We start from the raw sequence: 25,601 nt of genomic DNA on the forward strand, positions 1-25,601 counted from the left end.
GGCAGCACCCCTCCACAGCTACATTGCTGATAAGTGTAGCTAACGCGTGCGCACACACACACTGAAAAAATACACTTAATATATATTTTTTGCACTTGGGGGGGGGGGAGAGCACCCTTGAACGAGGCAGCAGCCCCTTGATAAATGACACAGGCAGCATGCTTGGCGCAGCTAGGTTGTTAATAAGTGCGGCTAAAGTGCACACACACAGAAAAAAAAACACTTTTTTATTTTTATTTTTTTCACACTGGGGGTGAAGAGCACCCCTGATGGACAGAGCCCCCCCTGGACAACACAGCAGGACCCCTTTATGGACTGCAGTGACACAGGAGCCACTGAAGCCCCCTCTTCTGTCTGCAGCACAGCTCATATGGACATCAACACCACCCTTATGGACAACAGAACAGCACAGCCCCTATAGACAACAGCCAGCCCCTATGGACAACAACAGCAGCCAGCCCCTATGTCAACAGCATGCAGACCCTATACACAGCAATATGGACAAGAACTGCACAGCTTCCTCTTCACTCTCCACAGCCGGAATGAAAATGGCGGCGACCGCGGGAACTTTTACACAATCCAAAACCCACGAGAATCCGACATCGGGATGATGACGTTTTGCCTCGCTTTGAGATCCGAGTCAGTTCATAGTTCATAATTTATAGTGGGTGTGTCTTCTAAACAACCAATATCAGGAATGATCCAACCTTGAAAGTCAAAAATATGAAACTCCCACTCTGACGCCCCAAGACAGAGTGCACGGCTGCTTCAAAAGCAGATGCTAAACGAGTAGTTTTCAGCTCTTTAGGCACCACCACCAAATCCAGTGACCACTTCCTTTCTGGGGATATTCCTCTCTTTTGCATGCAAATTTGTGTAGACGGCAATTTCTCCAATGCCAGGATCTTGTCATTTCCCCCTCTCTCATGCGGTCTCTCACTGCGGGCTATTTAGCAGGCCAGTATTACAGTGCACCCTAACAAGAATTAAACTGGAGCATTTTGACAGCTACAGGGAGTCTGACTCTTTGGCACCCAGCATCTGCAACACTGCAGTAAGCAACGTGACGCCTACTCTGATAGAGTATTAAAGAGTTACAGCGCTCGCCCTTTGCAATTGTTTAGTGATAAGTGTGGTGATGGAAAAAAGAGAAGGAGATAAATCTTTTTTCCATCACCACACTTATCACTAAACAATTGCAAAGGGTGAGCGCTGTAACTCTTTAATACTGTATCCCTAGAGAATTGGACAATCTCTCTTACTAGCTGCACACCCGGTATAGACACAGCCACTCCAGTGCGCTACCCACTAAATATTTGTACTACTCTCTGATAGGTCTGCACAGTCTGCAATGAAAAGGCCACTAATAATCTGGATATTTCTGTTGTGCCACTTTATAGCATTTAGGAAGGAACTTCTCCTTGCTTCAGACTTGATAATACCTGGGCCCCCACCGGACCCCTCCAGGAAGCCGGACCTGGGCCCCCACCGGGCCCCTCCAGCAAGCTGGGCCCCTCCAGCAAGCCAAACCTGGGCCCCCACCAGGCCCCTCCAGCAAGCTGCACCCGGGCCCAGCCAGGTCCCTCCAGCAAGCCCAGGCAATTAGTACCCGCTCCCCCCTACTCACGGCGCCCCTGGTCACAAAGTCGGCATGAGTGGTGCTGCTAATCAGAAATATATATATACACATATATATATATATATACACACATATATATATTAGGGGTGAGCGGGTTCGGTTCTACTCGGTTCCGTTCGGATTTAAAAACTGAATCTTATTGGCTATCAGCTGTCACGAGTTTTGGATAGCCAATAAGATTCGGTTTTTAAAACCGAACAAAACCGAGTAGAACCGAACCCGCTCACTCCTAATATATATATATATAGCGCAGTCCAATGAGTTCTGAAGCATTTGACTGAATATGAGCAAATAATATTGCCCGAAACACTTCAGAATTCATTCTGCTGCTTTTGTCAGCAGTCACATCATCAATAAATACAAGAGAACCAGTTCCATTGGCAGCCATACATGCCCACGCCATGACACTACCACCACCATGCTTCACTGATGAGGTGGTATGTTTTGGATCATGAGCAGTTCCTTTCCTTCTCCATACTCTTCTCTTCCCATCACTCTGGTACAAGTTGATCTTTGTCTTATCTGTCCATAGGATGTTGTTCCAGAATTGTAATGGCTTTTTTAGATGTTGTTTGTCAAACTCTAATCTGGTCTTCCTGTTTCTGTGGCTCACCAAATGGTTTACATCTTGTGGTGAACCCTCTATATTCACTTTTGTGAAGTCTTCTCTTGATTGTTGACTTTGACACATATACACCTACCTCCTGGAGAGTGTTCTTGATTTGGCCAACTGTTGTGAAGGGGTTTTTCTTCTGTCATCCATCACAGCTGTTTTCCGTGGTCTTCCGGGTCTTTTGGTGTTGCTGAGCTCTCCGATGCGTTCTTTCTTTTTAAGAATGTTCCAAACAGTTGATTTGGCCACACCTAATGTTTTTGCTATCTCTCTGATGGGTTTGTTTTGATTTTTCAGCGTAATGATGGCTTGCTTCACTGATAGTGACAGCTCTTTGGATCTCATATTGAGAGTCGAAAGCAACTGATTCCAAATGCAAATGTCACACCTCCAGACCTTTTACCTGCTTAATTGATAATGAAATAACGAGGGAATAGCCCACATGTGTCCATGAAATAGCTTTTGCGTTGATAGTCCCATTACTTTTGGCCCCTTAAAAAGTGGGAGGCACATATAGAAACCGTTGTAATTCCTACACCGTTCACCTGATTTGGATGTAATTACCCTCAAATTAAATCTGAAAGTCTGCAGTTAAAGCACATCTTGTTTGTTTCATTTCAAAGCCATTGTTGTGGTGATTAGAGGCCAAAATATGAAAATTCTGTCAATGTCCCAATATTTATGCACCTGACTGTACGACCATGCCAGGCAAGTGGTTAAGGCTAAAAAGTGGAATGTTATGCAATGGCCAAGTCAATCCCCTGACCTGAATCCGATTGAGCATGCAATTCACTTGATGAAGACAAAACTGAAGGGAAAATGCCCCAAGAACAAGCAGGAACTGAAGACATTTGCAGTAGAGGCCTGGCAGAGCATCACCAGGGATGAAACCCAGCGTCTGGTGATGTCTATGCGTTCCAAACTTCAGGCTGTAGTTGCCTGCAAAGGATTTGCAACAAAGTATTAAAAAGTGAAAGTTAGATTGAGGATTGTTTAGTTTGTCCCATTACTTTTGGCCCATTAAAAAGTTGGAGGCACATATAGAAACCGTTGTAATTCCTACACCGTTCACCTGATTTGGTTGTAATTACCCTCAAATTAAATCTGAAAGTCTACAGTTAAAGCACATCTTGTTTGTTTCATTTCAAAGCCATTGTGGTGATGAATAGAGGCCAAAATATGAAAATTCTGTCAATGTCCCAATATTTATGCACCTGACTGTAAGTCATATTACATCTCTATAGTTGGCAAATGCCATTTGCCAACACATAACTCTAATCATTTAGGTGTTTGATGGGTTTATTGTGCTTTGGCCTGAAATGATCAAGTGCCTGATTCTGGAAGGAGGCCAGTAACAAAAATAATGCTCATAATACTGATGATACTCTTGGTACATAAATAAGAGTTATTTACAAAAGGAACACGCTTTGTAACATGGCCTGCATGACAAGATCAGCAGAAAGCAGATGTCCTGACAATATAAAGAGAGATGACAAATCACAGCCAGGAATAAAAAGAACAATAGGTCTGATATCAGTCAGAATGGGAATATTTATATCATGTCAAATTAATCTGGTTAGCTGTTATAAGGAGGCAATTCAGAAACTGGGAAAGTCTGTTGCTGTAATGTGTTTCACTATAGCGTTGGATACTGTTAAAAATTGGAGTGGGTACGGGATCCTTGGCGGTCAGAATACCAACAGTGGCATCCCGACAGTCAGAATCCCAACGTCTTAAGGTAAGTACACTAACCCTATTTCTCCCCCAACCCATCTTTCCCACAGCCTAACGCTTCCCCCCCACAGCCTAATCCTAACACCCTCCCTCCCTGCAGCCCAACCCTAACCCTCCCCTTAGTACAGTACCTCACCATAACCCCTAACCCTAAACCTAACCCTCCCCCTAACCATAATACTTACCTTTGGGATGCTGGCGACCGGGATTCTAGCACCGGCATCCTGACTTCCGGGATCGTAACTGCAACCCATTTGGTAGACGGCTAGCAGGGAAGCAGTATGTACTGTACATGCTCTGAGAGGTGTATTGTAGAAAAGCAAGATCCACAAAACTGAAGCCCTAATAAGTATCGAACACATCTGTGGGTATGAAACAGCTGTTGGCCATGAGCCAGTCTGTTTGGGAAATGGGATTGCACACATTATCTACTGTATACTGCCCAACGGCCTAATAAACGCTTTGCTAAATTGTTCCTCCTGCTGGTTTGTGGGAAGAGCACTGGCGTGCGGAGCCTGCATCACTGGCGTGCGGAGCCTGCATTTAACTGAGTAATAGCTGGCGTGCTGCCTTTATATATTTATTCCGCTGCTCAGTAATACTGTATCTTATGCACAACAGCCCTAAGTATCTCAATGTCGGTTAGACACGAGTGCGCAGTTTTTCTCCGCAGAAAGCAGAGGGTTGTTAATTACGGCACACAATCTCATTGGGGGTAAAGATGATAGCGTGGTGAGCAGTATGGGGTGCTGTCCTTTTTATTCTTTTTGTATTCATTCATGAGTTTAGAAAATAAGGTGACACTCAGCAACAATCTGTCACGGAGAGATGAGTAGCAGCGCAGCGGCAGACAGTTAGTAGGAGAGCCAAGAGAATCCTGGCATGCATAGTAATGGGGGTTACATGTATATAGCACGCACAGCTTTAGCACTTCATAAGTCATTGTTTATACCACATTGGAAATATGGGGCAAAACCTTGGACATCTGTGTGTAATACTGACACAGGCGCTGGTACAGAATTGTATGTAAGTTGGGTGTAAATGCTTCTGGAATTACTGTAAATGTGTATATTCATCCATATGCACATTTTTGTACTGTATACTTAGTGCCTGATTCAGAAGCGGACGCTAATGCCGCTGCAGCTCCGTCATTTTATGCAGAGCACCTGCGTCTTTATGCTAATGCCGCAACCAATAGGATTAGTACAGAGATGCCCACCCGCTGCAGTGCTATTCCGCCACTTTGCGTACAATGACGCACCGTCGGACATTGCATTACCTCTATGGAGGTGCAGAATGCCCGTCTGAACAGGGCCACCAGAATCGGTGCAACTGTGGAAAACGGCAAAGTCGCTGACCACGGCACGCCTGCGTCTGGCCAACCACGACCCTGTTATCACCCAAGGACGTCCGCTGAAATTGCCTCTCTCTGCATCCAGAATTAGTTCTGCGAAGCAGGCACACACTTAAGAACGTTGAATATTGCGCCCATCTCTGAATCAGTCCCTTAGTTTGACAGTTGTCGTCATTATCAACTTGCACCAGCCTAAACTTGGTGCAAATAATACTGGTGTATTTAAGCCTGATGCGCTTCTGCCTTTGTCCAATTCTGCACAGCACATAATTCCTATGACCCACCCTCTCTGTATTTTACCCACATGAAAGCATCCCATTACTGCCCGTCACTCCGCCTCAGGTGCAATTACTTAAATGGGAACGACTTTACTTTGAGCATAACAGCCTACGCTTAGCACAGGAGCATGCAGAGTGCAAAGACATGCAAGATACGCCCTGCTAAAAGGCATATGTTGACTTCTGTATCAGCCCCACATGGTAATTAGAGATGAGCGGCTCTATTTTGTAAAACATCTAGAACACCCAAACTTGAGTGGATCCAAGTCCCGTTAATCTCACATGGCCCACAGGAATATAGGGGAAATCCTCGGTGGGCTCCACGGCTTGGGGGCCCACCCCCTCCTCTAGGTATCATGTTCCAGACTGTGCACTGAATTGTACATTGTTACTCTATTAGAGGGTTAGTTACCTTGTGGAACAGGATCACTGATAAACATTATTTCTTGGTTTGCTTGTCTAGAAACTACACCAAGATTTGCCTAATGGTTAGCCAAGCAAATTTGGTGGCTGGCCACACACTCTCTGGTGAATGACCACACCCTTTAAATATGGGCCCCTGTCACTGCACTTCCCGATGGGCCCTTTATGCTTCAGTCCGACACTGACCGTTTCACACAGGAGAATACAAGGAGAGGGTGTGGGCTTCAGTTGTGCTGCAAGCAGCAATACTAATCGCTATTACAGAGAGTTGCAGGTAAATGGAGTGGATGTAAAATGACTGCATGCATCTTTGTCACTGTGTGTGTGTGTTTGTTAGCTAGCAACTGCAATCCAGTCCTGCAAATAGGCTACTCTCACTGTGTGTTTGTTTGTCAGATTAATGAACAAACTGTGTGTTCACAAACTTCACAGATTCCTGAGGAGAGTCTAAGGATGTCCACGAGTGCTATATGTGAGTCTTACATTTCTGATTCTGACACTGTAATTGCAGAAAATCCTCCTTCCACCATTTTGGAACTCGCTGCAAATATGAGGATGAGTAGTAGTAAAAGTAATGCTGATGATGGTTTAGACATAGGAATTGAGGATGATACTTTGGAAGTGTGACAGGATGAATGGGATAATTGTGTATCTGACACTAATGAGGATGTTCATGATGAATTTGTTGGACAAGAATAAGTTGATAAAATTCAGGTGGATGATTTTGTTTGTGTCAAAGTAAGTCAGCAACCAGTGGCAGCAGTTCTTGCCAGTGATAAGAAGAAGGACATTGTCATGTCCGGGCAAAAGACCAAAAAATCCACCTCTTCTGTATGGAATTATTTTTACCCAAATCCTTATATTTGTCAAGGCATCTGTAGCATTTGTAGTGCCAAAGTAGGTAGAGGCAGGATGTTAACCATCTAGGCACCTCCTCCATGTTACGTCATTTGCAGCGAGTTCATTTAAGTTGTTTATCAAAATCTGGAAAATCATATACAAGCAGTCCAAATCAGCTAACAGCAGCATGGATAGATACCAGCACATGCAATCTCCAACATCTTCATCATCAACCTCTTCCTTAGTGAACAGAGGTAGTTTTGCATCCAATTTGCAAAGGCAAACTGACTCCCCTATCCATAATTCCCAAGAAGAGCTATTGAGCACTAGGGCTGCTGCTGTGGGCGAATCTTCAACACAGAAGGTGACCAATAAAAAGACTAGTAGTTTCACACAACAACTGTCTTTGAAACAATCATTTGCAACAGGAACCAAGTATGACAGCTGTCACCCTGTTGCACAGCACTGAAGCCATGACAGCTATGTTGGCATTAGAGCTATGTAAATATCAGCAATGCATCTGCTTTTAGATGATTAGTTGAGGTCATGTATCCCTGCTACCAAATTCCATCTCGATTCTATTTTACCAAAGCAGCAATTCTTCCCTTGTACCAGGATGTTAAGCAAAAAGTTATTCTTTGCCTAGAAAATGCCATTGTACTGACTATCCACAGATATGTGGCAAGCGGTTCTAGTCAAACTAAAGATTACATGATTGTGACAGCCCACTGGGTGGGTGTATCGCCTTCAGCAGCAGCATCCAACACACAACACCAGCTCATTCACAGGCAAGCTACACTCTGTATCACCGGCTTCACCAAGATGTGATTGCAAAATGGCTTACCAGAATTTGTCATTTCCGATAACCCAAGTAACATTGCATGAACATTACCAAGGGGTGAATTTGCAACACATCACATTTTGCGCACACAATGAACTTGATGGTACAGAACTTTTTTTTAAATGACAGGTCCGTGGAGGACATGCTGGCTGTGGCACGTAAAATTTCTAGCTATTTTCGGCATTCAGCAACAGCATTTAGAAGATTGCAGCAGCTGCAAGAACAGATCCATTAGCAATGCCACCAACTGAAGCAAGAGGTAGTAATCAGGTGTAATTCCACTCTTTACATGATTCAGCGACCTGAGGAACAGCAATAAGCCATCATGATGTACACACCAAGCCATGGTATAGGGAGAGGGGGAAAAAGCAACCACCTTACTGCAGTACACTGGAAAATACTCATGGTTTTATGCAAGCTACAGTACTGAAACCTTTTTGAAGTTGCAACCTGTGAAGTGATTTCAGACACTGCCAGCCTGAGTCAGGTCATACACTTAATTAAACTACTGAAATAGCAGGTAGCTGAAAGAGGAGAGTGAAACAAAGCAACTCTGCAAAGTATGTTGGACTTGTAGATCGCAAGGACCAAAGGGTTTGCAACATCTTGCAATTGGATCACTACATTTTGGCAACCATGCTTGATCTTGGAGTTAAGTCGTCTGTAATGTCTTTCTTTCCAACTGACACAGACCTTAAGAAATACAAAGAGCTCCTTGCAAGCAAGTTGTCACCTCAAGTGACACATGCCATGACATCTCCTGCTTCAGTTTCTCCTGCAAATGGTGCTGCCAGGAAAAAAAAATGACCATTCCAAGAGTCCCACTGGTAATGATGATGGCCCAGAGCACCAGAGTGAAACATTATGACATCTGGTCAGGCTTAAAAGAATTGCCCACACATGTTGACACCTTTACTGTAAATAAATCGGCTACAGTAAGCATCAATAGAATTGCGGAGGTATACTGACTCACATGATAATGTACAAATTAGCAACTCACACAATCTCTTTGAATATTAAGAGTAAAAGAAGGCAATTTGGAGCCCCTTGTACAAACTAGCTATGGTGTGCTTGAGCTGTCCACCCTCCAGTGTGTACTCGGATAGAGTGTCTAGCACAGCCAGGAACTTTGTGAGTGATCGGCATAAGAGTCTACTTTCAAAAAAATTTTGAAAAACTGATGTTCATCAAATGAACTACAAATTCTATGAGTAATACTTTTTCTTACAATTATAACAAATAGAGACTGTAACCATGGATTCCAGTAGGGATAAGCTAAGAATGTTTGATGATATTAAAAACAGTGATGAGGGTGATGATGAGGATGATGACATCTTCCAACAGTGAGGATGATTAACTGTTAGCCTTAAGCCCATTGGTAGCTTGGTTTAACCAAACCACCAAGTTGCTTTCTTTTGTGGTGGTCCAAACAAACCAAGCACTTCAGCCACAAAAGTGGCAGTCCCTGCTGCTGAACTGCTTGGTTTGTTAAATTGAGCATTTTTCTTTTTAATATACAACAAGAGTAGGTGGGAGGGCCCAAGGATAATTCCATACTGCTCCACTTTTCATTATGGGCTTTGTCAAGATTGTGTGTGTTTGAGAGGCAGTGTATATTAATGCACTTACTGGGTGTTTTGGCCCCAAATCAAAATTATATAAAATTAGTACAAAGCAAAATTCTGACCGCATAAACACAAGGTTACAAGTCTTCATACGATTATTACTACTATGCATTTGGAGCCTATTCTCAATTTCTACTAGGCTGATATTCTAGCTTGAATCTTCTGTATAGGCCTAAGGCCTGTGATTTGCTGACTAGAGAAGTTAACTTATTAATTATAAATTTCTACTTTCTACAATTATCAGTTTCTATTGTCCTGAGGCCTGTGATATTTGGATGCTTGTTTCTTAATATTTCTGTTTCCATATTTCCAGTTAACTTTTACTTTTATCAATGCTTTACCTTCCATTACGTACTTAATACTCCACCTCAAATCACTTATATTGGCCTGGGGCCTGTGATTTGCTGATTGCAGGAGTGTGTTGGTATTATATATTTCTTTTTGCTAGGCTTTTACTTTTAGGCTATGAGTTCTTGAATGAAAACATTCTATAGGGTTGTATAGATCATTAAACTGCCATCCTGTTTACCACTGCTGTGCCTCTATGTTTCATAGATGTGCTATGTTCTTTTCAATTGCAATTGCCATGTGTTTGTGCTGCTGCTCTGTCACTTAATTTAGCCAGCCAGCTCGCTGCAGCCTTTGGCCAATAATTGTGAAAACAGTATTGTGATCTGTGGGGTGGTCAAAACTAACTAGAAATTAATGTTATTGATGTTAATAATACTGAATGAACAAAAACAGGTCCAAATTAACTGAACCAAAATAACTGAAGATGGTTTTGCCAAAACCAAAACACGACGATGATTTAGAACTAAAACACAGGGGTATGTGCACATCTCCTCTGACAGCTCAATAGCAGTGATTGCGTATGACTAGAACGCAATTGTGACAGTACCCAAATACAGGGGGAGGGGCACTGGGGTGCAACTACTTAAGATACTAAGGAAAATCAAATTTATCCTAACTAGTTTACGTGATGGTAGATTCCCTAACTGATTTACAAAATCTAGTTTCATTCAAGCACCCTGCACCTGTCACAACCCGTGCAGTTCCTCTCTCCTGCGCCAGGTGTCGCTCTTTGCTCTGGCGCTTCTAGCACACTCTGGTCTGTATTTCAGCATTTTGTTGCATCAGCTGAGTGTGCTAGAAGCACCAGAGCAGAGCGTGACACCCCAGGCAGGAAAGAGGAACTGCACGGTTTGTGACAGGTGCAGAGTGCTAGAATGAACATAAAATTTATTTATTGTGTGGTAAGAAATTTTTTTATAGCTATGAACAGTACACAAATATTAATTGAATGACTGTACAAATATAAAATGGAATGAATGTAGCAAATACTTATTTTATAGTTTAAAGTCTCCAAGTTAATTTTATGTGACCGCGAAAGGCCAACTTCATGGGCAAAATGGTAGAATATAGGCCCATGTGCTATCATCTTGCAGCATAAGCACAACCAGGAAATATGAGTTTAGTGAATAACTACTGAGAATCTGTAAGTACTAAAGCAAAGACACTCAAGGACACATCAAGTATAAACAAGTAAATTATAAACATAACCAATTATGAAGAACCTTTTCAGTTTAGAATAGCCTATTCATAAATATTTACCAAGGTCGTTAATAAGAGACAGAGCTTCCCAAGAGATAAAGGCTCCTCCACCATCATCCATGGCTCCTTGCCCAACATCCCAGCTGTCCAGATGTCCACTGACAATCACAACCTAAGACAAAGAATAGATAAATAATACATTGTCACGTTACACTTTTGGTTTTATTTCAGAACTTTTATTTATCAGGACCCATCTGCTTTGAGTTAAGAAAAAACACGCGAAAAAAACAATATGTAATCAGTATAAACATGGATGTAACAAATACATTTCTATCATCATTGTTGGACACCTTTCAATATGTTTTACAAGTTTCCAGGCAGTAGAAGCCAGTTGCTGTTTCCTAATAGAATTGGGAACAGATACTTTGAAAGCCGGAAACACGATGTCTTGTGGTGGGTGTAATTCCTAATAGGCTTATAAAAGGAATTTGAACAGAAATGTCTATGAGTAGCTTGATGAGATCATAAAAAGACTGATCTGCTTTAGGAAATGCTGCAGTAGAAGAAATTTGTACATTACTAAATTCTAGAAATGTGCACTTTTTACACAGAACCCCCACTGGAAACTTTTATTGTACAGAGAGTTTTCCTGGGATGAACACAACTTGTCTGATTGCACAAACAGTCTGAAGTCATCCACACAAGTAAATTTTTATCAATATATGTATTGTTCATCAGGGCCGACAAGAGCCGCACCAGGCCCAGGTGACAGGGGGCGTGTCCTAATCGTGGGAGCCATGTCCACGCCCCCTAAAAAAAAAGGGGGAGGGGGGTGCTATGTGCCGTTCAGCCCAGCACACAGCCAATTGTGGGCGCAATCAGCGTGATCGCTCCCACCATAGGCATAGGAGACTGCTCTCAGTGCAGAGTGTGCTGGGCTGCTGTGACTTAAGAGGGAGGGGGAGCGGTGCCGGGCCCAGGCACCCGCCGGTCCCCTGCAGCAAGCCCAGGCCCGGGTAATTTGCACCTGCTCCCCCTCCCTCTCAGTGCCCCTGTTGTTCATTCTAGCACCCTGCACCTGTCACAACCTGTGCTGTTCCTCTTTCCTACCTGGGGTGTTGCTCTCTGCTCTGGTGCTTCTAGCACACTCTGCTGATTCATCAAACTGTTGAGTTACAGACCAGAGTGTGCTAGAAGCACCAGAGCAGAGAGCAACACCCCAGACAGGAAAGAGGAACAACACGGGTTGCGACAGGTGCCGGGTGCTAGAATGAACACTATAAAAGAGGTTTAGCTGGGCTATTTTGATAAAAAAAATCACAAATATTAATAATACCATGAGTATGTTTCTCTATCAATATAAGCCCATACAGTTAAATAACAAAAAATATATTAAAAGTAACAATTCTATAGAACAGTGCGTAACTAAGGCCGGGCTGCCCTGGGTACCGTGGGAGTGGCGGCGCGGGCAAAGGGGGGGGGGTACAGGTCCGCCCAAGTCAGTCAGTGTAGTGTGTTCCACACTACACAGTAAAACACACATAGCTGCCGGCGCTGGGTAGTATACTCGTACTACCCGGCGGCGATGTGTGTGTTTCAGCAGCCAATGAGAGTCAGACAGACACTCATTGGCTACCTAATCAACTGCCAGAGCCGGGCTGGAGCTCACTCATGAGCTCCGCCTTCCGGCTCCTGCAGTGGGCGACGGGAGAGACATCAGGACATCTCTCCCATAGTACCGAGCGGGAGGACGGAGGAGCAGCAGCGGCGGGCATGGCAGGAGCTGGGATTCAGGTAAGTCAGTGTTTTGTGTATGTATGTCTGTGTTTGTTATGCACTACTGGGGGCACTGAATAGGGAGGACCACTATGGGGGGCACTGTATAAGGGGCACTGCATAGAGTGAATCACTACTGAGGGCACTGCATAAGGGGGATCACTACTGGGGGCACTGTGTAAGGGGGACCACTACTGGGGGTACTGCATAAGGGGCACTACTGGGGGCCTGCATAAGGGGGGCACAGTATAAGGGTGCACAACTGGGGGCACTTCATAAGGGGCACTGTATAAGGGTGTGCTACTGGAGGCACTGTATAAAGGCCACTACTGGGGGCACTGTATAAGGGTGCACTACTGGGGGCACTGTATAAAGGGCACTACTACATGGGGCACTGCTACTGAGGACATTGTAAAAGGAGCACTACTACAGTGGGCATTGCAAGAGGGGCACTACTACTCATGGCATTAAGGTGCATATGGAATGGAAAGGAATGTTCCCAGAATGACGAGAAAGAGGTGTGTCATGTTGATACGCCACATTTTTTCAGGGACCACGCCCCTTGTGCCATGTCACCATGCCCATTTTTTGGTGTGCATATAGGGGGGGGCTCCATTATTCACCTTGCCCTGGGCTATAAATACCCTAGTTACGCCACTGCTATAGAAAGACCTGTGAGCTGGCCTGTCACCTCCCCTAAGCAGCATTAACTCCTAGGCCAGTTTCTTATGCTCGATGTATCAGCAATTATAGGTGGGAATGAATACCAGCAAAACCACAAGGGCTGCGACCGAAAGAGATGAAGATTATAATTTTATTAAGTACTTCTTAGTGGCCAACAGTATTTAATTCCTCAATATCAAGACACATTGGTACAGTACATTGGGAGTAACATTTATTCTACACTAGCAGCCCGCCCCGGCTTTGCACGAGAGCAATTTTTAATTTACAGCGATAGCCTTTTTTAACCAAGGTCTTATAAGATTGTAGACGACATTAGTCGTTAACATCAACACAAACAGATTTTGTTTTGACGTGACACGCAAAATGGCCATGTAAAGTTGTCCGTGAGAAAAACAGTTTCTACTAAGGTCACCTCCAGCCACGTTAAGTGTCTGTTTTATTTATTGTCATGTCAAAGCAGACTCTTGCCGGGAATTGGATTTGTTTGAAATTAAAGAATAGTTTTTCACATAAATTAAATAAAAATGGTAAAAAAAAAATGGAAAGACTGAAATGTATTACCAGTAAACAGGGCTTACATCAATTTTTCCTGAGAAACCGGATAATACGTATCAGTCTCTACATGGTATAAATAAAGTCCATCGTTGTGATATATCTTTAGCGGTTTAGGCAGCGTAAGCCAAGTAAGTACTCGGACGTCCGGTTTTTCATTGACTTGCTTCACTAAAATCGTCACTGCTCGGCTCCCTTTTGTCATACATTAATGTGTCATACACCTAAACCTTCCTCCACAAATGCTCTATACAATAGTGACAGCTGTATCACTAATATAGTCACTGCTCGGCTCCCTTTTGTCACACATTAATGTGTCATACACCTAAACCTTCCTCCACAAATGCTCTATACAATAGTGACAGCTGTATCACTAATATAGTCACTGCTCGGCTCCCTTTTGTCACACATTAATGTGTCATACACCTAAACCTTCCTGGACACATGCATCAAAATCCGTTCAGTGGTTCTCGAGATTCGCCCGAACAAAGACTTTATTTTATACTATGTATAGATTATAGATGACATGTAAAGTATTTTTTTCCTGAACAGACATGGTTCTCTGGATGCATCAAATAAATCAATTTACTGTATGCGCATTATACAGTGAAATACCTGCAGAAATGGGGTGTGGGATACCCTAAAGTTACATTCACACATCTAGAGCAATGCATCATGATAATACAGGAGAAAGACTCTGATGGGTTTCCCCTATTGCCAGCATGATTAGATACTGGAGAAGATGTATCAAACCTTGGAGAGAGATAGAGTATTTACCAATCAATCAGCTTCTGTCATTTTACAGTCTCCGTCCTTTATCTCTCTCCAAGATTTGATACATCTCCCCTTCAGTGTAATCTGGATAACAATTGGTAGATCTTTGACTACTATAAAAGGCTTCAAATGACTTTTAAACGTTAAAGAAAAAATCCCACCTTGGACCACCTTAGATGTAGTAAATGTGTGTAATAAGCTGTATTAAAGCATAATTGAGATCAGAAGCTGCAGGAACCACACATACTGTAGCTGTAACATACACATTAATATGCGCTATAAGGGGAGTTGACCTAAGGAGGAGACCGTGAGGTTGGAACAAATTGACCTTATCTTCTGTACTATCTATTTTTATGGTCTGTCTTAATTAACTGAAGACAGACAAGTTATTTAATACAGCTGAAATCGGACTTTTTACCCTCTGACATATTAAAGTCATGAACACTGCCCAGCTTGTCTCAGGCTAAGCATTTGCATTAACTTTGCTTAAGTTTCATAACTGAAGTTCTGCTCACAGACGGCTTCTTTCTATCAGTTTGGCAGTGTTTTATCCTGGCCTGGCTCCATCGCTGAAACGTCCGTGTCTCTGGCTGCTGAATTAAGGTCCTGTTTTGCTGCGACTGACCATGAAATACTTGTTTTGCCACTGTACATTTCCTGTTTAATGGTTGCTGTATGTGTGACAAGGCTAATATTGGTTGTACACTGAGGTCCTGATTTTAGCAAACAGGAAAGCATATGGAACACTTGTTTTGAACTGGGTAAGTATTCCAGTCTTCAGTAATTAATCCTACAGTAAGCATATCATTTTACAGTGACTGAATAAGTCAAAAACGAATGGCACTTATGACACTCTTATTATACTTCAAAGTTGTAATACATGTGAAATGCATACTTGCCTACACTCCCGGAAGTCACGGGAGGCTCCCGATTTTTTCCAGTAGCCCCCCGCACCCCCGGAAGTGTAGGCAGATCTCCTGCTTCCCGCCCACTCCCTAGTGAAACCAGCAGGATAGGGAGATTTAATAGGGAATTTGTGGGTCTGTGAGAAGGGGACGGGGCTAAATGGTGCAATATGCTTCATTTAGCCCCCCCCCCTTCCAGGCAGACTCATGGACTCTTCCAATGAAAGAGGTGGGGCCTAATTGAGCCCCGCCCCCGAACAACCCTGCGGCAGCAGTTCTCCCAGCTGCTCCCACAAAGGAGGACTACAAAGCCGGTAAGTATGGTGAAATGTGGCATAATAGCAAAGATGGAGGGATAGTGAAGCTGGAGTTCAAAGGGGGGAGAAAACAATCCATGTGAATTAGTGACAAAGGGTGTCTTTGTAGGTAGTGTCTGTGAGATAACAGGCTAATGCCGCAGGAGGCACCTTGCGTAAATAGCGTTAGATCGTCTGCATGAACATTGGTCATCCGAGTAACCCTCAGAATATTCAGGATGACCGGGAAATTCAAACTGCTGAAGCCTGTAAATCCACGTCCACTGCACGCCCAAAAAACAGGGTCCGGGAGACTTTCCCTCTCTCGCAGGCGGCCGGTACCACTACCCGATTATTTGGAATAAAGTGCAAGTACTGTATGAATCAGGGTAGATGCTACTGAAATAAGAAGAATACTTGTGGCAGGACGTGGTGAATAAAGGTGAGATACACATTTTTTTATTTCATTTCCACTTATTTGTGCTTGCAAGTCTGACCTTATAAACTAAGGTTGTAAGTGAGAGATGGGTTGTTATAGTGGGGAAGCATTGCATATAATACAAGAGAAGGGGGCACAGGTAATACATTGAATAGCTTTCTCTGTAATAGAAAAACAATTCCCCTGTAGATGTAATCATAGGCGTTGCAGGGAAATACATTTTGTATGTATTTTGGTTTACTGTTGCCTTAATACTAAATTACTTGATTTGTTAATAATTATAATTGATTTGTAAATTTATTACAATTATATACATACATACATACGGTCACACATACATACATAGCCACATAATTATACACATAAATACATACATACGGTCACACATACATACATAGCCACATAATTATACACATACATACATACATACGGTCACACATACATTGCCACATAATTATACACATACATACATACATACATACGGTCACACATACATAGCCACATAATTATACACATCCATTCTATTGATTCCTATTAGTCGCTATTCAGCGCTGCAAGTCGCTTAAGAAATAATTGCTTTCCAGTCCAATCGTGTGGTTCCAAAGCACAAAAAGTTATTTATGTAAACAGGGAAATTTTTAACAATTAGAATAAAAAGCAATGAAAATAGTACGTCCGATACATACGCTTTGCGCTACTGGTCCCAGTATGCAGTATTTCAATCCTGAACCCTGTGGTCACCGTCACCCAAAGAAATGGAGAAATTACTGCATACTGCACTCAGTTCACAAGCCTATATTCGGTATAGATTACAGAGACAACAATGGCACGACAGATTCTCATTGGTTCTTGCTTCAGGTCACTCTGGTCATTGGTTAGTTCATATGGTGTCATTAGGGGTATGTCTCAGTTCTCCAACAGCTTCTTTGTGTAGTTTTTCCCGCCGAAGAACTAGTTAAACTGGCTACAGACACTTCATACAAAATGGTAACATGCTAACCAATAACTCCCCGTGATCCATAACTAGCGGACGCATGATGCGATCTCCTTGCCGATAGAACCAGAGATCTCCGAATAAAGAGGGATTTAGTATAGTATCAAACACAACCTGTCCACTGTATTCCGAACCTCAGATGTCATTTAGGTACATATTACATCTTAATCATTATCTCACAATTCCTTAAATAACTCTGATTATTAACCGTAGTGAATGTTAACCATTCTATACATATGCGTTCGCATATGTGCGTCCGTGTACTGTTCATATGTATGGATGTGAGTACACATGTGAGCGTCTACGTGTACGCATATGGATACATATACGAGCGTCTATGTGTATGCATATATGTTTATGTGTTATGTGCATCAGTGTATGTGTAATGGATTAATATATATATATATATATATAACCCTAACTTTATCCATTTCTGGCATATTTAACATTAAGCTTGCCTGAACCAAATTCCAAGGTGTCATAAACAAAAAGGTTGTTCTGCTCAGAGGAGACAAGCAGATGTTTGCTGGAGTCCTGAAGTCTGATAGCTCATCAAAGGCTCTCTGCTTATTTGGAGTGTAAATGTCAGTTCCTCTGAACCACAGCAGCATCGACCAAAAGGTATACAATTGCTAAAGATATGCAGGTTTCTGACAATGGTCTTCCTCTGCACATACCAATATCTGTGTGCCTTTTAACATACACACACAGACATAGACATAAATCCTGTTTCCCACATACTGACTAAACCTGCATTAATATATATATATATATATATATATATATATACGCATTTGTGCACATCAGATTGATTGTACATCGATCATACTCCATTATTTGACTTGGACAATACACTCACACATACTGTACATATTTAGTCACACACTTATACACACACACATATATATATTATATATATATATATATATATGACAGCGCCCCCTCCCTTAGGGCCCTATTTACAGTATCAATATTATCTTTACGAAAAAAAATGTGAAAAAGGGTGTTTTCACACCCTTTTCACATTTTAGTGTCACATAAATTTATTAAAGGGCAATTAGAGTAGTTTTCATGAAAAGCAACTCTATATCTTTTAAATTGCATAATTTTAGCATGCAGATCGCATTTCCCATACTTGTAATGGGAAATGCGATCTGCCTGAGAGTAACTAAAAATATATTGTTAAAAAATACCAGGGGAAGCCCTGTGATAATAACGCCACCTGGAGATGGCGTTATCCGGGGGTTTCCCCTGGTTCCCCGACTCCTGCTCTGCTCTAACAGGCAGAGTAGAGCCGGGAGACGACCCCTGTGATCAGCCTTGTGTGGTCTAAATAGACCACAAGCTGATCAATGAAAAAAAATAAACTAAAAAAAAAAACCCACTTACCTACATCCAGAGACTGGTGATCGGTGCTTCGGTGATGTCCTCTGGGGCACCAATCATTGAGGTAAGTGTAAGTGAGTGGGGGGTTGGTGAGTCAGCGGCGCAAAAATACAGTGAGAAGACTGTGGAGGGGATTTGCAGGGACAGAGCTTTATTGCAAGCTCTGTCCCTGCAAGGGACTTTTGATAAATCCCTATGATATTTCCTAGATTCGTTATGCGAATTTAGGTGAAAATATCACACTACAACCATATTTAAAATGTGGATTGTAGTAAATTGGGACCTCAGTCTCTCTTACCTTTTAGGTCGCCTGCTGGATAGACTTTATCACTCTAGTAACTGGTCTGCAGCAGCTCCTCCTACTCCTGTCATGCTGCTGCTGGCTCAGTGCTGTGTAGCCCAGCCACCTACTCTTCTCTGACTCACAGTGCAGTGTCTGCACTGCAGCTGTGATTAAAGTCTGAGTGGCCCCCTGAGAGAGGGGGAGCCAGGGGGATGTGCCCCTTCCCCCTTAATCTTGCTTTGTGGCTGCAGGCTGGGAGGCAGATAGAGCATGCTGCCTGTCTGCTTTGTTTGTGTAGATGCTGCCCAGCCTGTTCTGCTCAAAGACCCCTAGAATCATGGGGCCCTATGCAGGGGTGTGGTATAAGAGATAGACAGTAATTAGTTAGACAATGTCTAGATAGACACCAGATGTTCGACGGTCAATAGTTAGGCACGGAAAAAAGTTAGACACAAACAAAAGTCAGACACATTAAAGTTAGACATGTAAAAAGTTTGACAGGTACAAAAGGTCGTCAGGGTCAAAAGTTCGACATGAAAATGGTCGACACAAAAATGGTCAACAATTCTTTTTTTTGTTTTTTAGCCCTAATCTTCACCCTAACCCTCCCTCCTAGTGCCTAACCCTCACCGTGGTGGTAAGTGCCTAACCCTAACCCTCCAGTAAGTGCCGAACTTTAACCCTAAATAAAAAAATGTGTCGACCATTTTTGTGTTGATCTTTTTCATGTTGAACTTTTGACCCTGTCAAACTTTTTACATGTCTAACTTTAGTGTGTCTGACTTTTGTCTGTGACAAACTTTTATCCTTGTCTAACTATTAAATGTCTAACATCTGGTGTCTATCTAGACATTGTCTAACTAATTACTGTCTGTCTATAGTCCAGAATCCCCTATGCAGCTGCCCACTGTGTCCATACGTTAAGATGGCCCTAACATTTAGAGGCAGGTACTGTACTTGTACTCAGACCTTGTTGTTAGGGAACCTGAACAGTTATGGTCCATCTTAGGGACAGCCTGAAATAAAGTTTTGACTCTCCTCAGGAACTTTCCTCGTTTGGCTACCCACACTGGCAAGATAATGAAATCTCTTGGCTCTTTGAGACTACAATATATGCATTTAAAATGTATTCACAGAGCATATGTCTCCCAGGGACAACGTAAATATATGGTTTTGCTGGAGATGGGCCAAAAGTGTAATGCAAGAGACCACCATTTCATCCACAATATCTGGTTGCGACCAAAAATTAGGCACTTTTGGAATAAAGTGCTACTATTTATTAACCAAACTCTCACTAAACTCCACTAGAACCCTTGGTTTTTGGCCATGTTGATATGTGGCTGGCCATCTCTAATATTAATCATATCACACCTGTTCTTATACAGTACTTATAGCCACAGTTGCAAATCAAAGTTATTTTGGGTGAATGGATAAAGAAATCTGCTCCTTACTTATGGGTTGGGTACGGGGATCCCGGCAGTCAGAATACCAACTGTGGCATCCTGACAGTCAGAATCCCAACAGATTTAGGAATTATTTCTTTAACTCCACTGTAACATTTTAAAAAATAGCATTCCACTCAGCTTAATTCGCTATTGTTACATGAACGCCATTCTATGAGTTTCACATTACTACTTGTTCATTAATGATTGACATTTTGCAATATTATCTTGATGTGACTCTATGGCCGCGATTCAATTCAATGCGATGTTGAATAGCCCCGGGAGGGAGCTACTCAATTCAGCGCGCTGTTAAGTCGGAGAATGACGGTTCTCGTGACTTAACCTGGGTGTTTAGTCACAAGAACCAGCATTCTCCAACAAAAGTGCCAGCCGCGAGGCTGTTAGCGACGCGCTCAGCCGGAAAACAGCTGCGTGGCCGCCACTTTTTGTCGGATTTCTCCTCGCATCCCCTGAAATCCTTTAGTCCAACCAAACACTGCGTTGAAATGAATAGCTCCGGGAGCTCCCTCCCGGGGCTATTCAACATCGCATTGCATTGAATTGTGGCCTATGATTGTGTCTTGTTCATTGAATGCTTGAATAAAATGTTTAAAAAAATTATATTATTATGTGTATATATATATGTATATATATATATATATGTGTATATATATATATATATATATATATATATATACACACTGTATATCTGTATTAATTCCAATAGTGTAGTTTTGCTTTTTCGGTGATCACGGTGATGTTGAGAAAACAAATTAAATTAAAAAAATCTAAATGTAACCAACTACTGTACAAGTAATTTCCTGGTTTTTTTTTCATGTTATTTGTTATCCACATTTTATACTGTATGTGGGTGTCTATTTAATAAACACCAACAGGGCCAATTACTTGTCATTAACACCAGCACAAGTTATTTCCCCCACGGCCTGGCGCAGATTTTGGAGAAGAGACTTTTCTCGTAGAACAATGTGTCCTGAGCCAGTGTTTATTAAATTATGATGTATTTAATTTTCCTGGTGACCTAAAATATCCTGGGGAAATGCTGTGCTAGAACACAAATTCTTCTTATGAATATAAATGACTTTACATGATCTACAAATCACAACCCTCTTTATGTCAGTACAATGAACATAAAGTTCTAACAATTAAATACTCGGGTATGAATCAAAATGTATTTTGTATTATGATAGGGAATCTAATGTGTTGTAAAATGCATGATGGCGACAGTCATTCTATATTTTAGTACAAATAATTACCTATACATTGTTTATGCAGTGGCGTCCAGTAAGATAGTTGCACTGTGTAATTAAGTTTTTTACATATTAGTTATGAGTTATGACTATGTATATTGCCCTGTATTATTAATACACCAGGATGTAAATACTTGAATGGGATTGTTTTCCAGCAACAACCCCAAATATGTACCCTGTCTCATAGAGTTATGTTTTAAAGACTGCTTTAATTGTTTAAATGTGTAGTTTATGCATACCTCCCAATATTTGCATGGAAAAGGTCAGGAAATTTAGGGGGCGTGGCTTAGGGACAAGGGGTGTGACCTCACAGGAAATGCCATACCCGTGAGCCACTCTCCCCATTTTTATCATGCTGGGGGCTTACTTAGTGTTCCGTGAGCTGCTGGACAGCCCCCAGGCTCTCCCATGGCCGGCGCAGTGTGTGTCATCCATTCATCGCTGCGTTGCTATGCAGAGCACCGGTGTCACTGTGTCTCCCCATCCTTCCCCCCTTCCACAGAGTCACTGCAGCCACGGGTGGGACAGCAGGACAGTGCGCAAGAACAGGGATCTGTCCCAATGAAATAGGGACAGTTGGGAGGTATGGTTTATAGATTCCCAGGTGAAGGAGAGATCTCCCAGACACCCTGGAAAGCAGACAATTCTCCCAGAGCGCTTACCTGCCACCTTCGAATTAAGGTGTAAAATGTGCTTCAATTACGTCAATATCATCATCAAGCCCAGCCCACGTCAGAGAACAGAGTTGCTGATTCTGAGTTGGAGGCAAAGCAAAAAAGTAAGCAATACCCCTTTTCCACCAAACAAATAACCCGGGTTATTGTCGGGGCAACCCAGGTCGAAGTTTGGTGTAAAATGGTCTAAGAAAAATAACCCAGGTCAAGTTACACAGGAATCCGACTACCAGAGTTGAACCCAGGGTATCCATGAGATGTGACAGGCATGACCCGGGTCACGATGACCCAGGTCATGCCTCAAGCGAGCAGTTTGTCTGGCTTCAGTAGCGCTTGGAGATTACATATTCTCCAAACGTCCATTATAACGCCAGAAGACAACGGGTCTGGTGTGAACAGCTGGTCCCAGGAATAACTCTGGTGCAGCCACCGGTGTGAAAGGGGTAAAACCAGCCCCGTGTCCCGAGTTGGAGCCAGGTTTTTGGTTTTTGTATTCGGAACAAACCATGCTGCACTACAAGTGGTGCAAATACATTTATAATTTTTGCATGCAGGGTAACTACTAGCTGCTTTCGCATGTAGCCCACAAATGCTGGACAGCTTTATTTTTACACTGAAATTTAGATGTCAGTTTGGATGCACCTCTACCAAATCTGACTCTCTCTACACATTTTACATCTGTTCCATCCTGCAGAGCAACAACGTTTTACCAAGATGCAGTCACTTATCTTTTTTTTTTACTTTGCTCTCAACTCAGAATGAGGCCCAGAGTGGGCAGAGAAGTGATGGCACAATCAGCATCACCATAGACTTTGTCTGCCTAAGACGCAGGGCCATTGAGACAGACACGGGACCCGGTTTCTGAAGAGGGAGTGGCTAAATCCAGGAGTCACGGCCACACAGGAAAAAATACTGTAATTTACTATGGGTGTCGCCGGGAAGTGGCACTGCGTTTTACAAAGGGGACATTTGTCCACCTCAACAGCTGCCTTAGGTGCCCGCCAGCTTCCTCAAAGAGACCCGGGCAATTAGTACATCACTCTCGACGCCCCTGCTAAGATGTAGGACATAAGGGTCACAGGTTTTTATGACAACACAATCGGCGTAATACTGGTATTCTCGTATTATCAGTACAGTATCTGAGCCATCATTATACAGTTGTGATAGAAGAATCTTCCAAAGGGGGTGGTGCACTTACACGACAGGTCTCCTGTAACCTAGGTGCAATGTATAAATTAGGGGTGAGCGGGTTCGGATTTCTGAAATCCGAAACACCCTGAGCCCCCCCGATCCGAGGCCGATCCGAGTCAGGCTCGACTTTTCCCGCCTGACTCGGATCTGAAATCGAGGCAAAACGTCATCATCCCGCCTTCCGAGTCTCGCGGGTTTTGGATCCTATATAAGGTACCCGCGTCGGCGCCATTTTCTCACTCGGCTGTGGACAGTGAAGAGGGAGGGTGGGAGTTAGGGCTGGCTGGGCTGTGTAGTGTAGTGTAGTGCAGAGTAGTGTTGTGCTGTGCTGTGCTGCGCTGTGCTGCTGTTGTTAATAGAGGCTGTGTCCACTACTTCAAAGTCCATAGGGGCTGGCTGGACTGTGTTGTGCAGTCAGTTCTCCATAGGGGCTGTGTCCACTACAAAGTCCTGTGCAGTGTCCCAGTCCTAAAGGGGTGCTGTAGTGTTGTCCAGGGGGTGCTCTGTCCATCAGGGGTGCTCCCCCCAAGTGCTAAAAAAATAATATATTTTCTGTGTTTGTGAATTGTGTGCGCAGTAGCCGCACGTGCATCAACAAAGTAGTGCCAAGCGTGCGCCTGTGTCATAAGTAAAGGGCCGGCTGGCTTGACCGTTAAAGGGTGCTGTAACCCCCAAAGTACACTCCAGTCCAAACCAAAAAAAAAAATATTTTCTGTGTTTGTGAAATGTGTGCGCAGTAGCCGCACGTGCATCAACAAAGTAGTGCCAAGCGTGCGCCTGTGTCATAAGTAAAGGGCCGGCTGGCTTGACCGTTAAAGGGTGCTGTAACCCCCAAAGTACACTCCAGTCCAAACCAAAAAAAAAATTATTTTCTGTGTTTGTGAATTGTGTGCGCAGTAGCCGCACGTGCATCAACAAAGTAGTGCCAAGCGTGCGCCTGTGTCATAAGTAAAGGGCCGGCTGGCTTGACCGTTAAAGGGTGCTGTAACCCCCAAAGTACACTCCAGTCCAAACCAAAAAAAAAATAATTTTCTGTGTTTGTGAATTGTGTGCGCAGTAGCCGCACGTGAATTAACAAAGTAGTGCCAAGCGTCCGCCTGTGTCATAAGTAAAGGGCCGGCTGGCTTGACCGTTAAAGGGTGCTGTAACCCCCAAAGTACACTCCAGTCCAAACCAAAAAAAAATTATTTTCTGTGTTTGTGAATTGTGTGCGCAGTAGCCGCACGTGCATCAACAAAGTAGTGCCAAGCGTGCGCCTGTGTCATAAGTAAAGGGCCGGCTGGCTTGACCGTTAAAGGGTGCTGTAACCCCCAAAGTACACTCCAGTCCAAACCCCCAAAAAATATATTTTCTGTGTTTGTGAATTGTGTGCGCAGTAGCCGCACGTGCATCAACAAAGTAGTGCCAAGCGTGCGCCTGTGTCATAAGTAAAGGGCCGGCTGGCTTGACCGTTAAAGGGTGCTGTAACCCCCAAAGTACACTCCAGTCCAAACCAAAAAAAAAATTATTTTCTGTGTTTGTGAATTGTGTGCGCAGTAGCCGCACGTGCATCAACAAAGTAGTGCCAAGCGTGCGCCTGTGTCATAAGTAAAGGGCCGGCTGGCTTGACCGTTAAAGGGTGCTGTAACCCCCAAAGTACACTCCAGTCCAAACCAAAAAAAAAAATATTTTCTGTGTTTGTGACTTGTGTGCACTGTGGCTGCACGTGCATCAACAAAGGAGCAGCGCCAAGCGTGCGCCTGTGTCCCATAAGTAAAGAGCCAGCTGGCTCATTTCTTAAAGGGTGGTGTAACCCACAAAGTGCACTACTCTCCAGCAAAAATAAAAAAATATTTTCTGTGTTTGTGTGCGCTTTAGCCGCACGTATATATCAATATAACATAAATGGAGGACCAAACTTTCTCCGATAAAAATAAAATAGGGAAAGAAGAACCACTTCCTCCTAGTGCTGTTGCTGCTGCTGGGAGTTGTTCATCATCCCAGAGAGGAAGTAGGAACATCACTACTTTTACTAAACAATTGACCCTCCAACAGTCCCT

At 43.1% G+C, this 25,601-nt stretch overlaps 1 protein-coding gene across 2 annotated transcripts in view; it reads right to left on the bottom strand.

Annotated features, from left to right (window-relative positions):
• The window catches only part of CPQ (carboxypeptidase Q), a 649,615-nt gene that overhangs the window by 139,818 nt on the left and 484,196 nt on the right, over positions 1 to 25,601 (bottom strand). For both annotated transcript variants that reach the window (XM_088442622.1, XM_088442623.1), the window contains exon 5: positions 10,959 to 11,070. In XM_088442622.1, coding sequence (XP_088298748.1) covers positions 10,959 to 11,070 — 112 coding nt within the window. The remainder of the gene's footprint in view (positions 1 to 10,958; positions 11,071 to 25,601) is intronic.

This window comes from Taudactylus pleione, unplaced genomic scaffold, assembly GCF_031769625.1.
Source record: "Taudactylus pleione unplaced genomic scaffold, aTauple2 ptg000314l, whole genome shotgun sequence".
NCBI lineage: Eukaryota > Metazoa > Chordata > Amphibia > Anura > Myobatrachidae > Taudactylus > Taudactylus pleione.